At 39.7% G+C, this 18,112-nt stretch overlaps 1 protein-coding gene and 1 long non-coding RNA gene across 9 annotated transcripts in view; one reads left to right on the top strand and one right to left on the bottom strand.

Moving 5' to 3' along the window:
- Window positions 1-343: 343 nt before the first annotated feature.
- Window positions 344-18,112, bottom strand: part of Jbug (filamin-type immunoglobulin domains fbug) — a 30,361-nt gene continuing 12,592 nt past the window's right edge. Inside the window, exons 15-40 of one of the 3 annotated variants that reach the window (XM_070294732.1) lie at window positions 9,886-10,032; window positions 9,583-9,810; window positions 9,197-9,511; window positions 8,772-8,990; window positions 8,347-8,667; window positions 6,971-7,192; window positions 6,704-6,891; window positions 6,338-6,542; window positions 6,134-6,271; window positions 5,867-6,040; window positions 5,482-5,789; window positions 5,172-5,400; window positions 4,955-5,083; window positions 4,660-4,875; window positions 4,345-4,521; window positions 4,019-4,258; window positions 3,794-3,937; window positions 2,946-3,104; window positions 2,703-2,851; window positions 2,416-2,602; window positions 2,067-2,329; window positions 1,814-1,985; window positions 1,512-1,730; window positions 1,240-1,436; window positions 748-1,050; window positions 344-492 (exon numbers count right to left, since the gene is read on the bottom strand). In XM_070294732.1, the coding sequence (XP_070150833.1) occupies window positions 424-492; window positions 748-1,050; window positions 1,240-1,436; window positions 1,512-1,730; window positions 1,814-1,985; window positions 2,067-2,329; window positions 2,416-2,602; window positions 2,703-2,851; window positions 2,946-3,104; window positions 3,794-3,937; window positions 4,019-4,258; window positions 4,345-4,521; window positions 4,660-4,875; window positions 4,955-5,083; window positions 5,172-5,400; window positions 5,482-5,789; window positions 5,867-6,040; window positions 6,134-6,271; window positions 6,338-6,542; window positions 6,704-6,891; window positions 6,971-7,192; window positions 8,347-8,667; window positions 8,772-8,990; window positions 9,197-9,511; window positions 9,583-9,810; window positions 9,886-10,032 (5,318 nt within the window). In that variant the 3' untranslated portion in view covers window positions 344-423. Of the gene's footprint in view, window positions 493-747; window positions 1,051-1,239; window positions 1,437-1,511; window positions 1,731-1,813; window positions 1,986-2,066; window positions 2,330-2,415; window positions 2,603-2,702; window positions 2,852-2,945; window positions 3,105-3,793; window positions 3,938-4,018; window positions 4,259-4,344; window positions 4,522-4,659; window positions 4,876-4,954; window positions 5,084-5,171; window positions 5,401-5,481; window positions 5,790-5,866; window positions 6,041-6,133; window positions 6,272-6,337; window positions 6,543-6,703; window positions 6,892-6,970; window positions 7,193-7,966; window positions 8,106-8,346; window positions 8,668-8,771; window positions 8,991-9,196; window positions 9,512-9,582; window positions 9,811-9,885; window positions 10,033-18,112 lie in introns of those variants that run through there. The other 2 variants (XR_011446818.1, XR_011446816.1) reach the window with 2 other exon arrangements.
- LOC138932721 (uncharacterized) lies at window positions 10,444-17,033 on the top strand. 6 transcript variants are annotated; one of them, XR_011446826.1, is made up of 5 exons: window positions 10,444-10,550; window positions 10,720-11,643; window positions 12,289-14,398; window positions 14,568-14,773; window positions 15,585-17,033. It is a non-coding gene; the product is annotated as an uncharacterized lncRNA (long non-coding RNA). The 6 variants fall into 6 exon arrangements; XR_011446827.1 differs by lacking the exons at window positions 10,444-10,550; window positions 10,720-11,643 and adding an exon at window positions 11,892-11,977 and having other exon boundaries at window positions 12,289-13,172; window positions 13,254-14,398; XR_011446828.1 differs by lacking the exons at window positions 10,444-10,550; window positions 10,720-11,643 and adding an exon at window positions 11,892-11,977 and having other exon boundaries at window positions 15,585-15,951; window positions 16,158-17,033.

Raw genomic sequence — 18,112 nt, 5'->3', positions numbered from 1 at the left:
CATTCGATGAAGATTGTCAGAATGAATTACGCGCAAAAGTAGAATGAAGCGAAGGAGGCCATGACAAACAGGATAACGGCGTACCAGGCGTGGATCGAGGAGGGAGAGGCAAAAGCAGATGTCAAGGAGATATTCAGAGTTCTCGATAAACTAGAAAAGAAAAAGAATCGGTGAGATCTGTGAGGAAAAATATGAATAGACAAATATTTTAAAAAGATATTTCCTAATAAGTACATAATTTTTTGTATAGAAATGTAACAGCTCGATGTAGAGTTTAGCTGAAAAGAATAAATGTGAATGTTTAAATGGAATGTTGAAAGTTTATTGCAAACGTTTGCATAAGTTACAATAATTACCACATATATTATCAAATATATATTAGTTCATACAAAATAATAACAATGTTTGTTAACCGCGGCATTTCTACAATATAGCTTGCGATCCACGCCACGATGTGATAGTATGATGGCCCGTCGAATAATTATCTCCGCCCTGAAATATATGAATCAATAGCGTCTATTTTAGCTAAACATCGCGCCGTTTGTTGTATCATATCTAACAAATATCATTATTTAAATGATACGTCATTCTATTATCGTACAATGTATATAAAAATCTTTAATTACGCTTGAACGTATACTTCTTTTTTATGACATTAAATAGTGAGAAAATTGCAATATTATATCATTATTTTCTCTATAAAAATTTAAAAAGATAATCGTGTGTGTATATAATATATATTTTTACCTGAGTAAGCATTAGCAATTCGTCCTGTGTGTCGACAATTTTAACGGGGAATGGAGAGCCTGGCACCAAGACACCAGCCCAACGAACTTCCACTCTGTAGTCCCCAGGTTCCGTTGGATCATATCGACAGAGAATGATCCGGTCTTTTTGAGTCTCCCGTTGCATCTCCACCCTGAACGCTCCCTTAGGTCCTCGTACTCTCACCGTGAGCTGACCAGCGCCGGCGCCTCGCGTGTCGCAAATAAATCGCGACTGAAACGTCGCCAGCACACCGTGTTCGATTCCCGGTCCATAAACGCGAACCTGATATTTCATTAAATATTAAATTATTTCAATTCTAAAATTTATTTTATAAAACGAAAAAAAATCAACATTCATATTTTTATTAATTGAAAAAGGTTATTCTGATTTCAATTCAGAATGTATATATCATGTTTGATTGATGGGATATTTCTTTTTAGACAAATTTTTACGTTTAGATATTGGAAGTACCTTTGAAGCATCCGGGGCTCCAGAGACGCGCAACGTAAACGGAGAACCGGGAACATGTTCTCCAGCGTATTTAATCGTTAATGCGTGCCGACCTGCTTCTTGTGGTTTTACGTTCAACGTGAAAGTAGCATCGCCGTGGTCGTACAACTCGCAGTATGCCACTTTATGTGGCCCGACGCAATGCGCCGTTAACTCACCTGCGGAACAAGTCTCCGATAAAAATTAACCGGAAGCAATAGATATATTTATCCGAGCATGAAATAAATTTCTACCTGGTCCAGCTCTTCTAGTATCGATAAAACTTCGTATCTCTTGCCCGACGATCCCGTGCTTCAATCCATCTCCGGAACAAATAACCCTAGACGCGTCGGCCGCGCTCGTAACGTTAATTTGCAATGGACAGCCCTTTAGTTGTCTTCCATTCCACGATACCGTCATCAAGAGCGGATCCGGCGTTAATGGTATATAACTTGCGCGATAAACGCTGTCACCTGTATGCGTTTTATACGAAAAATATTTAGAGTTGCGTTCTCTAATTCGCATTTTTAGGTTTACTATGCTTTTTTTTATTTACCTAGATGTTGCAACGTAACGTTAAGTTCGTTGGTAGGCGAAAACAGTTGTACTTTCGGAGTCCCGTTACCGGCTTGAGAACCATCTATGGTGAAACTGACTTCTTCACCGCATTTGGCCGATGTCAATCCTCGTCCTTTGAGCAACACTCGACTCGAATCCTGCACCGGTGGCTAGACAGAATAGACAGGGAACAATTATATGATACAGTTATCTAACGTTGATTTTAGAATTTAATTTGGCTAATAAAAAACCTCTAAGTCCTGCACGATCGCGAGTTTTGGTGCACCGGGAAACGGTGTACCGTTGAACAATATCTCCAGACGGTGTTCGCCGCTGCTTATCTGCGGTGGAACAAGCTTCAGTCTGTTGCTAGATGTCATTTCGAAAGTGAGAGAATGATCGCCGATAGTTCCGTTGATCTCACCGGGTCCAGCCTCCGCGGTGTCGAAGCTGATCTTGTTCGAAGGATGCAGTTTCAATCGTCCGATATCGTCACATACAGCGGACCAGCCACCTGCACGCAAGATCATCGTATGCACATACTGTAAAATCGATAGCAAAATCACTTTATAACTATATCAAATCACTTTAATTATTCACCGATAACACGAAGATTCCGTGTGTCTATGATCTTTGGATGCCATGGGGATCCCGGCAGCTGCTGTCCAGCGCAGACGACTCTCACGTCAAACATTCCGATTTCAGATGGTACATAAGACACATTCCATGTACCCGGATTAGCGCCCGCTTCAATGGTAGCTTTAGAAACACTGTCCGGTCCATCCACCTGCGACGCATACAAAGCTATATTAAGTAAAAAAAAATTCTACATACATGTCAATGAAGTATTGATAAAGCAACTTCCTTATTATGTCGTATGTAAATACCTGAACCGCTGGAGGACTTCTTGTGCCGGTGACGATAAAATGCGCCGGTTTACCCACGTGACCGCTCAGTAATCCTTCACCTTTTGCGCGAGCTTGCCCGGCCGCATCGACAGTGCATATCACTGGACTTCCAGGTACGGAACATCCGCCTATTACCATAATCGTAATAAAATTAAAAATATAAAAGATATAAGATTCTTTTCCGATATAAAGAATAAAAATTTTATGCCTAAAGATCGTTACCATAAATGACATTGATCATATAGGTGCCGGGCACACTGGGCGAGAACTCGATCATCTCGGCGCCGTCGTTGAGCGGAGTGACTTGCAGCGGGATTTCTTGGCCTGACGGACTCGTCGCCGTCACGTCCAAATCAGCCATGCCGGCGTCGACTTTCATCACTGTAATAATAGTACACCCCGAATTGCATAGGCATAGGCAATAATCACCGCGACTTTTCTTCTTCGACAACGCGACCCTCAAACGTGTATCACGACTATTCGCTCGAGCAACGCGTGAAGCGAGACTATTTGAAAGTAGTCTAAGTTTATTTGAGCTGCAATTACATTCTAAGCGCGGCCTTGAAGCACGTCGCACAGTTATGGTGCACTAGAAAAGGCTCGTTACTTTCTCCCGCCTATGCGAGTATGTCGACATATTTACATAAATACAGGATACATCTACGCTTACTCGAGTAAACGCGGCATTACACGCGCCGATAAGTTTCGCCAAACGATTACTTAGCAATTAACACAGTTCTTTGGTCAACTCGGATAATTTCATTTCAATCATATCGCTTTTATCTAGGTTAAGCTTCCATACTTTCTCCGCGCGTGAAAACGATCTTGTTCGCACATGTTAACAAATAAGGAAAATTGTTGCGTAAATAAAATGCGCACAGAATAATATTTATATAAAAAATATTTTTAACTCAGAAATATTGTTATAACTTCTTAAAATTTCATTGATGTCAGTTCTATATATATTTTATATATTTTTCTTCAGCATTGTGTTTCGCTTATCTTGCACAAAAAAACACACATGAAAAACTATTATTCACATTACAAGCTATATTATTATTTATACTTACATTTAAATGCAATGTGATCGTGAACTGAAATCGTCATGGGACCTAATTCTTGAAGTTTCACCTTGGCAGCGTCAAAAGCTTGGCAAAAGAATGGCGAACCCAACACTGGTTTTGCACCGTGAAGCACATCGATTTTGTATGTGCCTGGATGAAGAGAACATGCAATAGTAGTTTTATTTCGCGAAATATTTTATCGCGTAACAACAAAGTCTTTTTTAATCTTACCGACGCTATTCGTTGTAAATTCAGCGAGTAGATTGCCGTCGCGATGCTGATAACAACGTACGGGTACAGCGTTACCCTGCGGACCGCTAATAACGACGTCGAACTCCTTGCCAGGACGTCCGAGAGTTTCGATAGTGAAAGATGTTACTTTCCCGACACATGACTGATACAGACCCAAACCTGTCGCCGTCACTTCCCGTCCTCCAGTAGGACCACGTACCGTCACATCTAATGGACTACCTGTGAGTATTATAAAAACAAAAATTCAGAATTTTCGTAATATTAATAACACCCTAGTATAATGCGAGTAATGTAAAGTACCGTACCAGGAATATGGACTTCGTTGTATTTTATGTGAACTTTGTGAGGCGCGGCGCGTGTCGGATGGAATATGATTTCGTAAACGCCATTCTCCCCTTCTCTTACCAAACTATCGACATCCGCACCGCCCGCACGTACGTTGACCGATAATTTTCCAGGACCAGCTTCCTTCGACGCAATAACTATACAAGAAAGAAACAAAATACGTTAAACATATTTATATATTTCCTACTTTTTATCTTTTAGACAAATCAATATATTTAGTACACTAAATTATATATATATATATAATTGAAACTTGTATACATTCGAATAATTACCTAAAATAGTTCCAGGTCGATGACAAATCGCGTCTGCTATTTCTTTGATGATAACTTTGCCGGGATCGAAAGCTTGAAGCGTTTGCGAACTGACCATCTTATGTTCATCATTGAATATTATACTATATGTTCCCACCTGTCGAGTTCGAACTTCCACGCGATATAAACTAGATGATAACTTCGTTAACGTGGAAGGAATAATTATTCCATCCGGACCTGGATCGAAAGAATAAAGGAGCAATAGAAAAATAAATTGTATCTGATAACCTAATAAATATTTAGATAAATAATTTACCAGTAACTTCCGCTGATACAGGACCATTCAAGTCAGACATATCCAGATCTATGTAAGCTGTATTACCGATTCGGATCATCGATGGACCATGTAACATGCTGTTAACCACGGGACATTTAAATGGACTCCCTAATATAAACACATCGGTATTATTAATATCTATTATTTTTCAAATCGACTTTCGAAAATCGATCAATGAAATTGTTCGCGTACAAACCTGGCACGTTGTCGTCATTGAAGCTAATATTAACGTAGTGCGCACTTGTTGTTTGTGGTACAAATGTAACGTCATATAATCCACGTGCACAGGCCACCACCTCGGCTTTAACGGTGTTGTTTTCTGTACTCACGACCAGTTCTAGCGTTCCCTCGCCGGCTTCCGCGGCGTCGACGGTAAATGTGGTTGCCTGACCCAGTAATGCTTCCGTGAGGCCGGATACGTGTACCTGTAGGCATTATGATATCCAACGTTACATTAAACATATTAAGAGCATCTAAGTTTTAATTTTACGTATTTGGTAGCTTACCTTAGTCACATCGTAAATATTGCAAGCGAACGGAGAGCCTTTAATCGATTCGCCGTCTATCAGGACGATGATATTATGCCTGCCGACTTCGGTGGGTACGAAGCTCACATTGTACTTGCCGTCGATGGGCTCGATAGTGATAGGCAGGGCGATACCCGACGGTGGGGTTGCAATAACGTCGCAATTCGTGGACGGAGTCTGCGGATCTACAGTGAAAGACATCAGTCGTTTCACTGCACCCATCTTCAGATTGTGACCAGAAATTATTGCTTGACCGGCACCTACTACTTTACAGCTGAACGGCGAACCTAAGAATTTCAAAATATTTATATAAAGAACTGAAGGTAAAATCATACGATTAGACGCGTGCGGACTTTTTTCATACCTGGAACTGGCTCTCCATTGAAACGGACACTGAGACTGTGCACAGCAGCTTCTTGTGGCTTAAAATTGACCCTAAACTTTGCATTACCTTCGCTTTGCACGTAATTCGGAACATTCTTGCCGTTTACTGCCACTATAATTTCTAAATTTCCAGCTCCAGCTTGACTGGCGTTGACTAGAATAGCAAATAGAAAATTTATACGCTTTACACAACGATACTTACACAACAATAATTCGTCGTACATTACTGTGAAAAATATGATCTTACTGCTAAAGAACACTGGTTTGCTGACAACTCCACTATTTATATCTGTCACTTTGACTTTATCAGCGTTGTAAGCCTTGACAAGAAATGGACTGCCTTCCACATGCGATCCATTGAGCTTCACTTCGACGCTGTGATCACCTATAACACGGACATCATTTAAAACAATGATGATTTTATAATTATATTTAAACTAAATATACACACCAACATCCCTTGGAGTAAATCCGGCGGTATAGACGCCGTGACTGTTCTGCTTGATGTGTACAGGTAAACTTTCTCTAGTAGGCGAGAGCACTTCGACGACGGGCGTACCGAGAGACGCATCGGCTTCTATTGTAAAGGTCGCGACGAGATTCACAGATACTTTCTCAAGTCCTTCGGTTATTAACACTTTTGCCGTATCGCTGACCTAAATAGTTTCAATAAAACGTTTTTACCTGCATTTTGTCTTGCATTATATAACGCGTAATAGTAAGTTACTAAAATAGTTTTAATTTTAAATAACATAACTTTTATATGTTTAGATTATCACGCGAATTCATACAATTCGAAAAATAAGATATAAGATACCTGACAAGTAAACGGGCTACCAGGCACATCCTCCCCGTTAAATCGCAAGTCCACCGTGTGCACGATCGGTTCTCGAGGTGTGAATGAGATCGCGTACGTGTGAGGACCTTGCGCTTGAGCCGACGTCGGTACTCGTCCGCCGTTGACAGTGACTTCCAGATTACCCGGTCCCGCCTGACTGGTCTCAACTGTGGGTGAGAAAACGAGATTTATCTTAAGTATAAAACTGTATTTTAAAAAGCATAAAAAAAAAAAAAAAAAACGTACCCAGGAAAGTTACCGGCAATCCGATGACACCGCGTTTGGCATCCTTCACCTTTATCGCAGCGACATCATACACTTTACAGCTGAACGGACTGCCGGCTACCGGGATATTCCGGTAATTCACCGATATTCGGTGTTCGCCGACGACTCTTGGTGTAAACGCCACACTGCATGTTGTGTCTTTGTTGTCGGTGACCTGAGCAGGTACGGCCTGTCCATTGGGCCCTATCAAGTCCGGCGGGTTAGTCGTTTAATATCATTTAAAGTTAGCCATTTACTTGGGGTGGACACCGGAACTGCCAGCTCGCGAAGAGGTTCGCGTATACGTCCAATCGGCATTGTTATAAACTCATATTAAGCAACATTAAAGAAAACAGACTGCGCGTTAGAGATTTATAGCTGCGATAAATAATTGTTAACTGCGATTAATGGGAGAAAGCCGTATATCTCGTACATTATTTCTAATTTGCTTCAGCTTAAATGCACGCAGAACTAATGTAAGATTATTTTCTAATTCGTTTATAGCATGGTTGGCTGAGCAAAGCAACCAGACAGAGCAAAAATATATTAAAAAATAATTATCATAGTAATTTATACTCAATATTATCAGGAAGAAACAAACAAATTTATAGCAGCTTCCTTCGTTTGTTATATAAAACGTTATGATATAGATATGTATACTAAAGTTAAAATATATTGGCACACTTGTTAAAAGGCACTATGCATTTAAAAATCTCAGTTTAGAGATGTATATATCATTAAATTGAAAGATTTAACAATTATACACAACTTAAAATAAATATATAGTACTATAAAATGGCTTTATGTAAGTCAAATATATTTCACAAGCACACAAAATAATGTGATTATGAAATATTAGATGACTTCCATAGTTTTCCCACTATTGAAACCCACAAATTAAGAATTGTAATACTTTCAAGTGGTAACAACAGATATAAGACAAATTATGCGAGTGGAGAAGAGAAATAATTAGACTACCCTTATACAAGACTTTCAAAAGATTGAGTTAGGAGCCCACCACCATGTGTGTGTTTCATGTTATAATCCATAAATTAAGATAAGAGCGAGATTAGTTTTTGAGAAGTCTAGTAATGTCGTAGTCTGAAAGCTGGCCGACCTGCAACAGAGAGAGAGAAAATTGCTCTCAAGCTAATAGATTAATGAGACACAGATGAACACAATCCTGTACAATTACGTCGACATTCCCGTGACGTTAAGAACAAAACGAAAGATCCCTCCGTATTAAAGACATGATGAATCAACACATGGATGCTTCTGTGCATTTTTGTCGCAAAATACGTGCTAACAATTATATCATTTTACGAACAATGAACTCGTGCGAATCGTGCGATATTTACCTTCAACATTAACTTCTAAGTCTTCCAAGCTACCGGCAACATTACTGACAGTCAGATAACTTTGCCGTCCTAATCCAGCGCTGCTCAGTGCTTGCCCACTCACGGTTACGTGGCTGTCGCCACCCACACGTGTCATTATAGGGCAACCAGGCACAGTTTTCTTATTGAAGGCTATATTGATAATGTGCTCAGACGCTTCGAACGGTACAAAACTAACGGAAAACCGCGCGTTTCCTTGCGGCGTTACTTGCGTCGGTATATTTTGGCCGCGAGCCGATATCGTAATCTCTAAATTTCCTTCACCAGCTTGACTCGCGTCAACTGTCGACAAGAAGATTATGCATTAGATACTCAATATCAATATGTAACATGTGTTAAGAGAATACGTTCTAATATTTAACTACTAGTTTAACGCTATTTTGTACCAGTAAAGTGGGTTGGTTGACCAACACTGCCTCTGGCTACAGGTCCAATTAGTACATTATCTGCATTGAACGCCTTGGCTAGAAACGGCGTGCCATTCACGGGATAACCGTTGTATTCTACGCTAATTGAATGTACACCCACGTCCCTTGGTATAAATTCGGCGGTGAAACCGTTACTTATATCACCAGTAACTTTAACCGGCAATTCGCTGTTCGGTCCTGAAAGTTTTTTTTGTTTAAATTCATGTATTTAGAAAATTATTGGACAATTATCTGAGATATATATGTCTTTATTATTATAAATTGATAGATATATCCCCTTCATTTTTTCCATGAAACTTGAAATATATTACATATTTAAGAATTTATATATAAATTTCAGTTCCTATCAATTCGCAATAGTAAACGTTTAATGCATCACTAACCCCTTACGGAAACCGCTAGCTCCGCACTACCACTTCCATCAACTCCCATGTGGAAACTGGCAGTATGATTGACTGGAATTAGTTCTAAATGGTTCATACTCAGTGTGACTCTGCTCGTGTCCGACACATTGCAAACAAAGGGACATCCACGTACTGCTTCTCCATTAAACTTTATATCGATATAATGAGATTTAGCGATTTCAGGGGTGAAAGATACGAGGCAACGGCCACCACCCACTACTTGAACATGATTAGGTACTTCTCCCTCATTTATAGAGATTTCTAGTTGGCCTTCTCCCGCAGCGCTGGCATCCACTGTAAAGATTAGAGATTCAACACATATCATTCATGAACACACAAGATGTATAATATGATAAATAATCTACCTCTAAATTGACAGGCATGGCCAACTACGGCACTAGGTACATCAGTAACTTGGATCAGACTACTATTGTACACTTTGGCGACGAGCGGTCCTGCCGGTAGCTTTTGTCCCGCGATGCTCACTTCCACGAGATGGCTACCTACTTCAGTTGGCGTAAATTCGACACGAAATTCGCCAGATCGTCCTGGCTCTTCATCAATTCTCGCGGGAATGTGTCTCTTTGAGGGTGCTGCAATTCATCGAATAAGTATATTGAGCATATTTGTAGATTGCCTCAAAAATCAATTAACAAATTAACACTCACTTATAATCTTAACATCAATCTCGCTATTGCTGAAACCTAATGCGGACAGCTCAAAGATAGCGGGACTACCAGCAGGAACCAGCCTGATCGAATCACCTATCACTGACATCTTCGGTGCAGGCATAATGCCAACTCGCCAAGGTGAACCTGATAATATATAATTAAAGTAATCAATGTTCAACAGTCTGATGCAAAAAACATTTCACACACATAATTTACTATTTCAAAAATAAAAACTGTTTATTATAATTTTTTTTAACACACACAATGCTTTCGTACACAAATTTTATTATTCCACTATTATATCATCCCACATTTATATGTATCGCTAAATAATTGTTTTGAAATATAGAGATTTGTAATAATTTCTCGTAGAGAAATCGACTTGTCATTCGATTTGAAGAACGAGACTTTATATAGGAGCGGTTTCGTGCTTCCCACACGTATTTTCTTGCGTAAACAACGTTCTTTCGCCAATACCGTTATCCGGGGGATTCTCCGATTATAATAACACTGTACTCTTGTAGAGCCGATATAAGATATAGGTCACTGTTTCGAATCGAATTCCAGATCCCCGGAAGTGCAACGTGACTCGGAACTCGACCTCTAACCTTCCTGCCACGCGCACCAAGTACGCGCTGTCAAACCAGCTCTCTTCTCCGAAAGTAACGTAGCATTTAATTGACCAATCGGGATAAAAGAAATAAAAATTTCTTTGCCCTGATTGGTCAATTAAATGCTATTCTGATCCACGGATAAGATTTCCGAACGCATCCAAAAGAGGTAAAAAAAAAAAAATCCACTCGTACATATATCTACTAAACTTTGCTCCAGACTCCATGGTAAAAGTATCGTCGCGCGAAACAAGTTTGAAAGTGCATCGAAACTTGTACAGTCCCCGTAGAATTCGATCTTCGAAATTATGGGAAATTATGTCGCGGAGACTCGGAAAAAAAACGAGCTTTAACGTGACGATTCCACTGCACATGACATCACGGGAACAACGAACTTGTCGGAATGTTTGAATTCCGATAAATCACAGCGGGAGACAGATCTCATAGGTGAGTCGTGTCAATTACCTTGACGAGTCGCGATGCGAGAGGAAACCTGGAAAGACGCTGGAAGAACCTAGATTATAAAGAAAGGGGGAGAGGAAAGAAAAGGGAAGAGTGTGGCTGATGGATCCAGATCGATCTTGCGATCCAATGAAGACGCACGCGAAACGAACGACAGATGCACTTCGATGACACGCATCGATCCTGCGTCGCCAGGACCTACCGCGAGGAGGATGGCGAGGTGAGGGGACGTCCCACCTCACTCTCGGGAATGTACGAGATCGGCTCGCACGCTACGGACGACGATCGCGTCGTCGCCAGCTTCCCGCAGCTGCATCACGTCGAAACGACGTGGAGAGGGGAGAATCCTCCACGGAAAAGAGCAAACGAACCCCGCTGAAACGCGCTCGAAAATCGCACAGTATCCGGAGAACCGAGCGGGAAAAGCGAACCCGTGACGAACGCTGGATCTCGCGCGATCCGCGACGCGACGCAACGCGGCGGACTCGACCGAGTTGAACGACGGACGGGACGACGAGCGTGTGTGCCCCAGCCCACCGCCGCGGCCCACCGCCGCTCGGGCCCAGAACCAGGGCCGTAGGTCCTCGTGGCGCACGCGAACCAGCTCGGCGGTCCCGTCACCGATACGGTACATAAGCGGCGATTCTCCAATTACGCTTGACCTGTATTCCTAACAGCGGAGGTATGTATTATATGATGCAATATTAATTTAATTTATTTCTGTCAAAAATACCTGGAGAAATTTCTACAAATTTCTGGAGAATTCAAGAATAAATCTAAAACCATCGTTTTTTGATAATTTTAGGGATATAATTTTCAAACGATTTGCGCAATGGAAACGAGAAGAGAGATGGATTTCTCTGGATTTCTCCCAATTCGAGATATATCTATAGATATATCTATAGATATATCTATAGATATATCTATAGAGATCCTCCAAAATTTTAGTCTTTTTGGCTATATCCGGGATATTGTTAACTACACGAGCATATCATTTTGGAGCGACTTGTTGAGAGGTAGCGCAATGAAAACTTTCAAGTATACATAGCGCAAATAAGTTCTATTCCTATTTATCTACTTTAATTTATCATTGGATACGACCATCTGATTCTACTCTCGCGTTGACATTGAACGAGATTCCTAGACCGATTATATTCTCTAGATCTTTTACCTGCAACAATCAATGATCGATCGATTTCGAATATCTTTACTTTCTCCACCTGCGATCCGGTGTTTAATCACGCTTTTCCACATTATTAGCATACTTTTTATAAAACATGAAATCCCTATGTGCATTCGAAAGTTATCTTCATATTCATCATTACAGTCTATTTGCGATCGGAACGCGGATAAGGAGGAAGAGAAGATCTTAACCGCAGGGCCTCGGGAAGACAAGATACATCCGACTACTCCCATCCGTTTCTTACTCATCCGATCGGCTGGCTGCAGACCGCGCGATTTCTCGCGGGATAGCCGATCCACGTATTTCGATATCTTGGGATCATAAATAGAAAATTGGGCATCTCTAACACGCGGTTCTCACGAGTGAAAAGAGAATGAGCGTCTCTCTCTCTCTCTCTCTCTCTCTCTCTCTCTCTCTCTCTCTCTCTTTCAAAAGCCTATCATTAATTTCTAATACTCCGCGACAGTCGGTCAATCAAATATACAATGCAATGTTTTTCATTTTATATTTTTGATTAATGAATCGACCTTATCTATGCGCGATGGCTGTTTCGCAAAGAACCGGTGCGTAACGGCAAATAACGGCGGCTGATTTTATTTGCGCTGCTTATACAAGTACATCTGATACTAGCATAACACAATCTGCAGGAAGAGTCTAGGACATACGTGACCCATTCGCAAGAGATGTGATTATATATATAAATCATTTGACGTCTGCTTGCTACCGCTCATACGCAGCTCTTATGTAACGCGATGTGTTAATAACATGCGGGCTGCGTGTTTATCATAAGGATAATTGTTTGTGCTCCTTCTTTTAGACGCAAACGCAGCTGACGATCATTAAAGACGTTGCCCTAGTGGAGATAAGTTGATAATAAATTAGTCGTCGGTGGCTCTCGATTGAGATATAATAATTCATCCTAGTTTGTTGTACGAGAATCTCGTGAATGTTTCTGCCAGTTGCTGTTTCATTCGCGGAGAGAACAGCTGGTGGTCACTAAGGACAATAGTTGCAACGATAATCTAGTGGTAGCATCTTATTAATAAACGTTTGCTAATTTTGTCGGAAAAAGTTTGTCGTGCTAATTTCATTTTGACTTTTAATACAAGGTGCCCGTTTTTTCCGTCCAAAGCATCGTTACAATCGAAATTCCGATTATGATATTGGAATATACTGATGAGACAGTATTTTTTTTTATGCTGAATCGCCGAGACGTACGCTAGATTCTTGGCGATGGAGAAGTTACGTCGAAGCGACCGTGCACGGTGAATCGCTGCTGCATTCCCAGACATAACGGGTTGTCCGGCACGCAACCAGTAGATCCAAAATTGTCGAAAACTTCCCGGCCACACGTGTCATACCGAAAGTTCCAAGATACATAATCACGGCTACTCGCGAATTAACTAATTCACTGTCTTGCCGAAACGAAGTCAGTTAACTGTAACCAGAGTGAACTAATTAAGGAAATGCGGATTCGTTGAAGAACAGTTCTAGAGATATCATCTCGAAATACGTGTTAATTGGGATAAAAATATGAGAGACGTTTACGAGGTAGTTTAATATGTTAATCACACGGGGAACGTCGAGGTATAATACTCTGAAAGGATTAAATTCTTCGTGTATGTGAACAAGTATCGCTGATATTCCTCGATTGCGTAGTCGAGTCACACGAAGGACAGCTGCGATCTTCATTGATTCTAATCATATTACAGCTCCGTCTTTATATATTGATATACAGGGTGTCCAGACCGACAATGCAAATTTAATTTCAAGAAGATAGATCCATAATTTTAAGAATCTAAAAAATATCTCAATATATTATAAGATTTTACTGGCCGATTTGAAACTATTAAATATACAATAATTATCAAACGCGGGGTGAGAAATTCTACAAATATATAGATCCGCGAAACTAAAAAATTTTGTACGTGTAAAAATTTAAATTAAACTTGTAGTAGAAAAGAATAAAGATGCGAAATGAATATTTCATAGTTTCTTCGAGACATCCTGTACATTTGGAGCGAACAATAAAATCTAATCAGTCTCGAATTTCACTCCATGCCGCGTAATCGATTGATTGCCGTTATTGTTATTAAAATGATCGCAGTCGGAGAACCGATGACACTGCACCTCGCATATTGCAAGCGATTACGTATTAATGTCAGTTGATTCGATCGTTGAAATCACCGACAATGGCGATCGTGGAAATTTCGGCTGCCGTTTCTACTTTTTCTTCAATTTTTAATCCGAAATGGTAACATTTTATACGACGAATTTTACTGTAGGACAAGGATTATATCCTATGCAAATAAAATGAAAGGGATTTTGAAAAAGTCGAAGCTAAATTTTATGGATTTATTTAGATTAACCTTATATCGATATGTTTTTTTTATTATTGTATATAATTCTTGAATATTTTTTAGATCCTTGAATGACGAGATCCTTGAGCGAGAATGACGAAGAAAAATTTGTCTCGGAATAAATCCACATTGCGATCATTCGAGCGAATCAACTACACACGTTTGCGCGAGCATCGGACGATTAATTACAAGCACGATTATGTTTTAAAGATGCGGCTCATTATCGAAGTGCTTGAGCTAAGATGAAAATCCATGGAGCATGTCATCGGGTGAGAAAAATACTTGTCCAATTTAAGTTCATCTCTTTAATTTATTTGGAAATAAATTGACGTTTCTTTGAGTCCCCACTGTAGTATGTTTTCGATTTTATTAATTTATGTATTATACTTCATTTTCTTTTTGGAGATATCGAGAAAATTTATTATTTTTTTACATTATATTAAAAGAATTACAGTTATTTTTTAAGTTTTATTAAAGCGGGCAAAAGCTAATGTGCCGCTTAATTATCTCTCTCGAACTAATTTGATAATTTAATTGAATTCTTCACGAAGAGTCGTAAAATTAACGATGTCAAGTGCGCATCGCGTATCAATATCGATCTCTTGAGTTTCTATAATTGCAACCGGGTGTGCGATTTTCTCTCATCAGTTGTTACGGTCTCTGGAGCGTCACGGTCAAATAGAAACCTCGCTTGAATACACAATATTACTTTTATTAAACTCGTGTCGCTTTGTGCCATTGATTCCATCGATTCGTACCTGCGCCTATCGCGATTACATAAAGCGAAAAATTAATGATCTTGCTTTAATCACAGCGGTTATGTAAGGCGGTTTAGTAATTTAAATGCGTATCGCAGCTTGAAAGAATTCGCTCTGCATACGTTGGAAGACCTAATTAATATTGAGATTACTTATAAAGAGACATGTGTATTTTTTTATTCGCGTAAGTTTTTATCTTCTGTATCTTTTACGACTGTCATTCGGCTTCAGAGATTGAAGATAGTATTATTTTGCGAGATCATGAGATACATCCGAAATTTAATTGATTGTAACTTGGCGTATTTTACTTGTATTCAAATAGGCCTGTTGCATGACTTTACAACAAAGATAATCAGTCGGCAAGAGAGATGCGGGAGAAGACTTTCGGAAAGAGTAACACGGAGATAAAGTTATACAAGATCAGAGGAGATCGGCGATAACTTCCTTGGCGTGGTATAAGCGCATAAGAACGCATTCCACGTAGTTCGATCGGTGCGGCTGCACCTTTATGGGGTGTCGCGCGGGGAAACAACCATGTTCGTTTCTTTCTTCCGATCGATGATAACGGTCCACGCGTGTTCGCTCCGCTGTATGATTACGCGAAAGGAAGCAGAACCGAACATAAAATCCCGCGGAATGCAAGCGGCGTGTAAAGACGGTGGCAAAGCGAAGATGAATATTTTATTGCGGTAAATTTATCTTTGTATTATCGAATTCTTCGTACAAATTTTAATCTATATGTTCGCGTTTCTCGCCATTATGTTATTTATTTTAAATAATGTAATTTTAAAGAAAGGAATCATGACTCATAAAGGGCTAATATAGAAATTATACCGAGACTAGGTGTTGCACAAGGTATACGACCGCGTGCTGAATTGTGTTTATATTCACATAGGTAGGCAGATAGAGCGGCTTTGCGTATCCTCATTCGTAACCAAATATGTCTGTACGCCGACATGGATTTCGTAGCCACACCTACGATCGTACACGGTATTCATTACATGCTCATATTCTATGCGCAATTTCCATAGCGGATATAAGTGAAATATCGATCGAAGGAATGCATTGAAGCGCACCGACAATTACGCAATAATATTCGACATACTCTCCTATAAATTGCCAAGATCTCTATATGTAATTTTTAAAGCAATGTGATGAAAATGAATTAAAATTATTTTTAATTTTTAATTTTGTTTTAGTCTCTCTCTAAAAGTTTATTTTAATTTTTTCAATATTTGTACATATGTATCATACTCTTATATATGTATATAAAAGATTGTCAGATAAGATAGTGACATTATGTAAGAAATAACTTGTGTTAATATTGTGAAACATACGTGAATCGAGAAATATCGAAAAATGCGGATGAAAGAAGAACTTATATTCTTCTTTTCTCGTTGGCAATGCGAGAGGAAAGAGTAGAGATAATAATGTAGTTACCGAGTGTATTGCTATTTCCCTACGTGAACAACACGCAGTCACAACTACGGAGAGTGAACTATACATGGCATCCAAATAATATATTCGTGCACGTGCAATGGCGTAGCGGATTTATGTATCTTCTAGTCTTTATATGGATAACAATTTCACTTTCTTAAAGTGGTTCTTCTCTTCTCGAAGCTTTTAACTTTTATCCTTCAATAATATAGATATCAAATATAAATAGGATATAAATCTTTCGGATTTAATTTTAATTTCAAATAAAACTTTGACCGCGGGAAATTAAATTAAATATAAATTATATATGAAATATTTATTGCTCATTACGCGTTTTTAGACAAGGCTGGATGCGTCTGTACTGTTTTATGATCAAGTTGTATAGTAATGTGACTTAAACGGTATGAAGAAGATGAATGTCTCGTCATTCGGTATTGTGGATCACGGCCTCGCGACGGTGGGGTAGCGGCGGAAAAATTCGCGTTCAGGAAGCCGAAGAAAACGATGACGTTACATATGGGTCAGTGGGACGTCACGTGAATGCGTGAAATCGCAAGTCAACGACCTGCTCGATGACCCGCTGACTTAGAGACACGCTTGCTTTGCCTGGGATGCGGATGAACTCGATCACCCTGTGTACATTCCTGGATGGTTTCTCGTCTGAAGGAGAAGTACGCAAAGCACGAAAAGTAGCATGGATCGCTCAAAGGTACTTATTACGGAGGAGGATGGTAATTATATGCATCCTCACAAACGAAGAATTACACGGCGAGAGGAAAGAAAACACTGTTTCTTCATGATAACGCCAACATTTTAAAATCAGCTCGAACGGAAATAATTTTTTTGCCATTGTTTTTTCTCGAAATTTTCCATCTTCGATATTAAAATACCCGCATTGAGGATAGCTTGCGAAAGAGTTTCTCTCGAAAGAGCACGTTGTGTATATCTATGGTAGGATTACTTCAACGTACGCATATTGAGCAAGATAAGAGGTGGAGATTTTGCAAACTGTCGTTTGCAGATATTGCAGAAACCGTTTTTAAAAGTTATCGTGAACCATGAAGCAGACGCAAAGGAGAATACCGGAAATCGCTTACGACATCATAGTTAATGGAAATCGAGCCGGAGTAGTCTAACAGTACTAAAGGTCATAAGAAAAATAACGCTTCGTAGTGTAACGTAGTGAATGATTTCCATGATAAGATCGCTGCGAGTACCTACATTGTGAATTGTGCTCGCGCGCGCGTGAGAGAAAAGTATATACATTTTATTTATGGATGTGGCGAAGCATGGCAAAACTCAAGGTGGATCCATGCCAATGGCGTACTATTTAACGAATAATACTTTTCTGAATATATATCTGCTAATACTTAAAAATGTAATAAATCATATATGGCTCTTCTGCAAATTTTA

Source organism: Polyergus mexicanus, unplaced genomic scaffold (assembly GCF_030449975.1).
Source record: "Polyergus mexicanus isolate NDT 795.1 unplaced genomic scaffold, iyPolMexi1.0 SCAF_1, whole genome shotgun sequence".
In the NCBI taxonomy this organism is placed as follows: domain Eukaryota; kingdom Metazoa; phylum Arthropoda; class Insecta; order Hymenoptera; family Formicidae; genus Polyergus; species Polyergus mexicanus.
The sequence above is the reverse complement of the archived record's forward strand: the minus strand, read 5'-3'. Positions and strand labels throughout refer to the sequence as shown.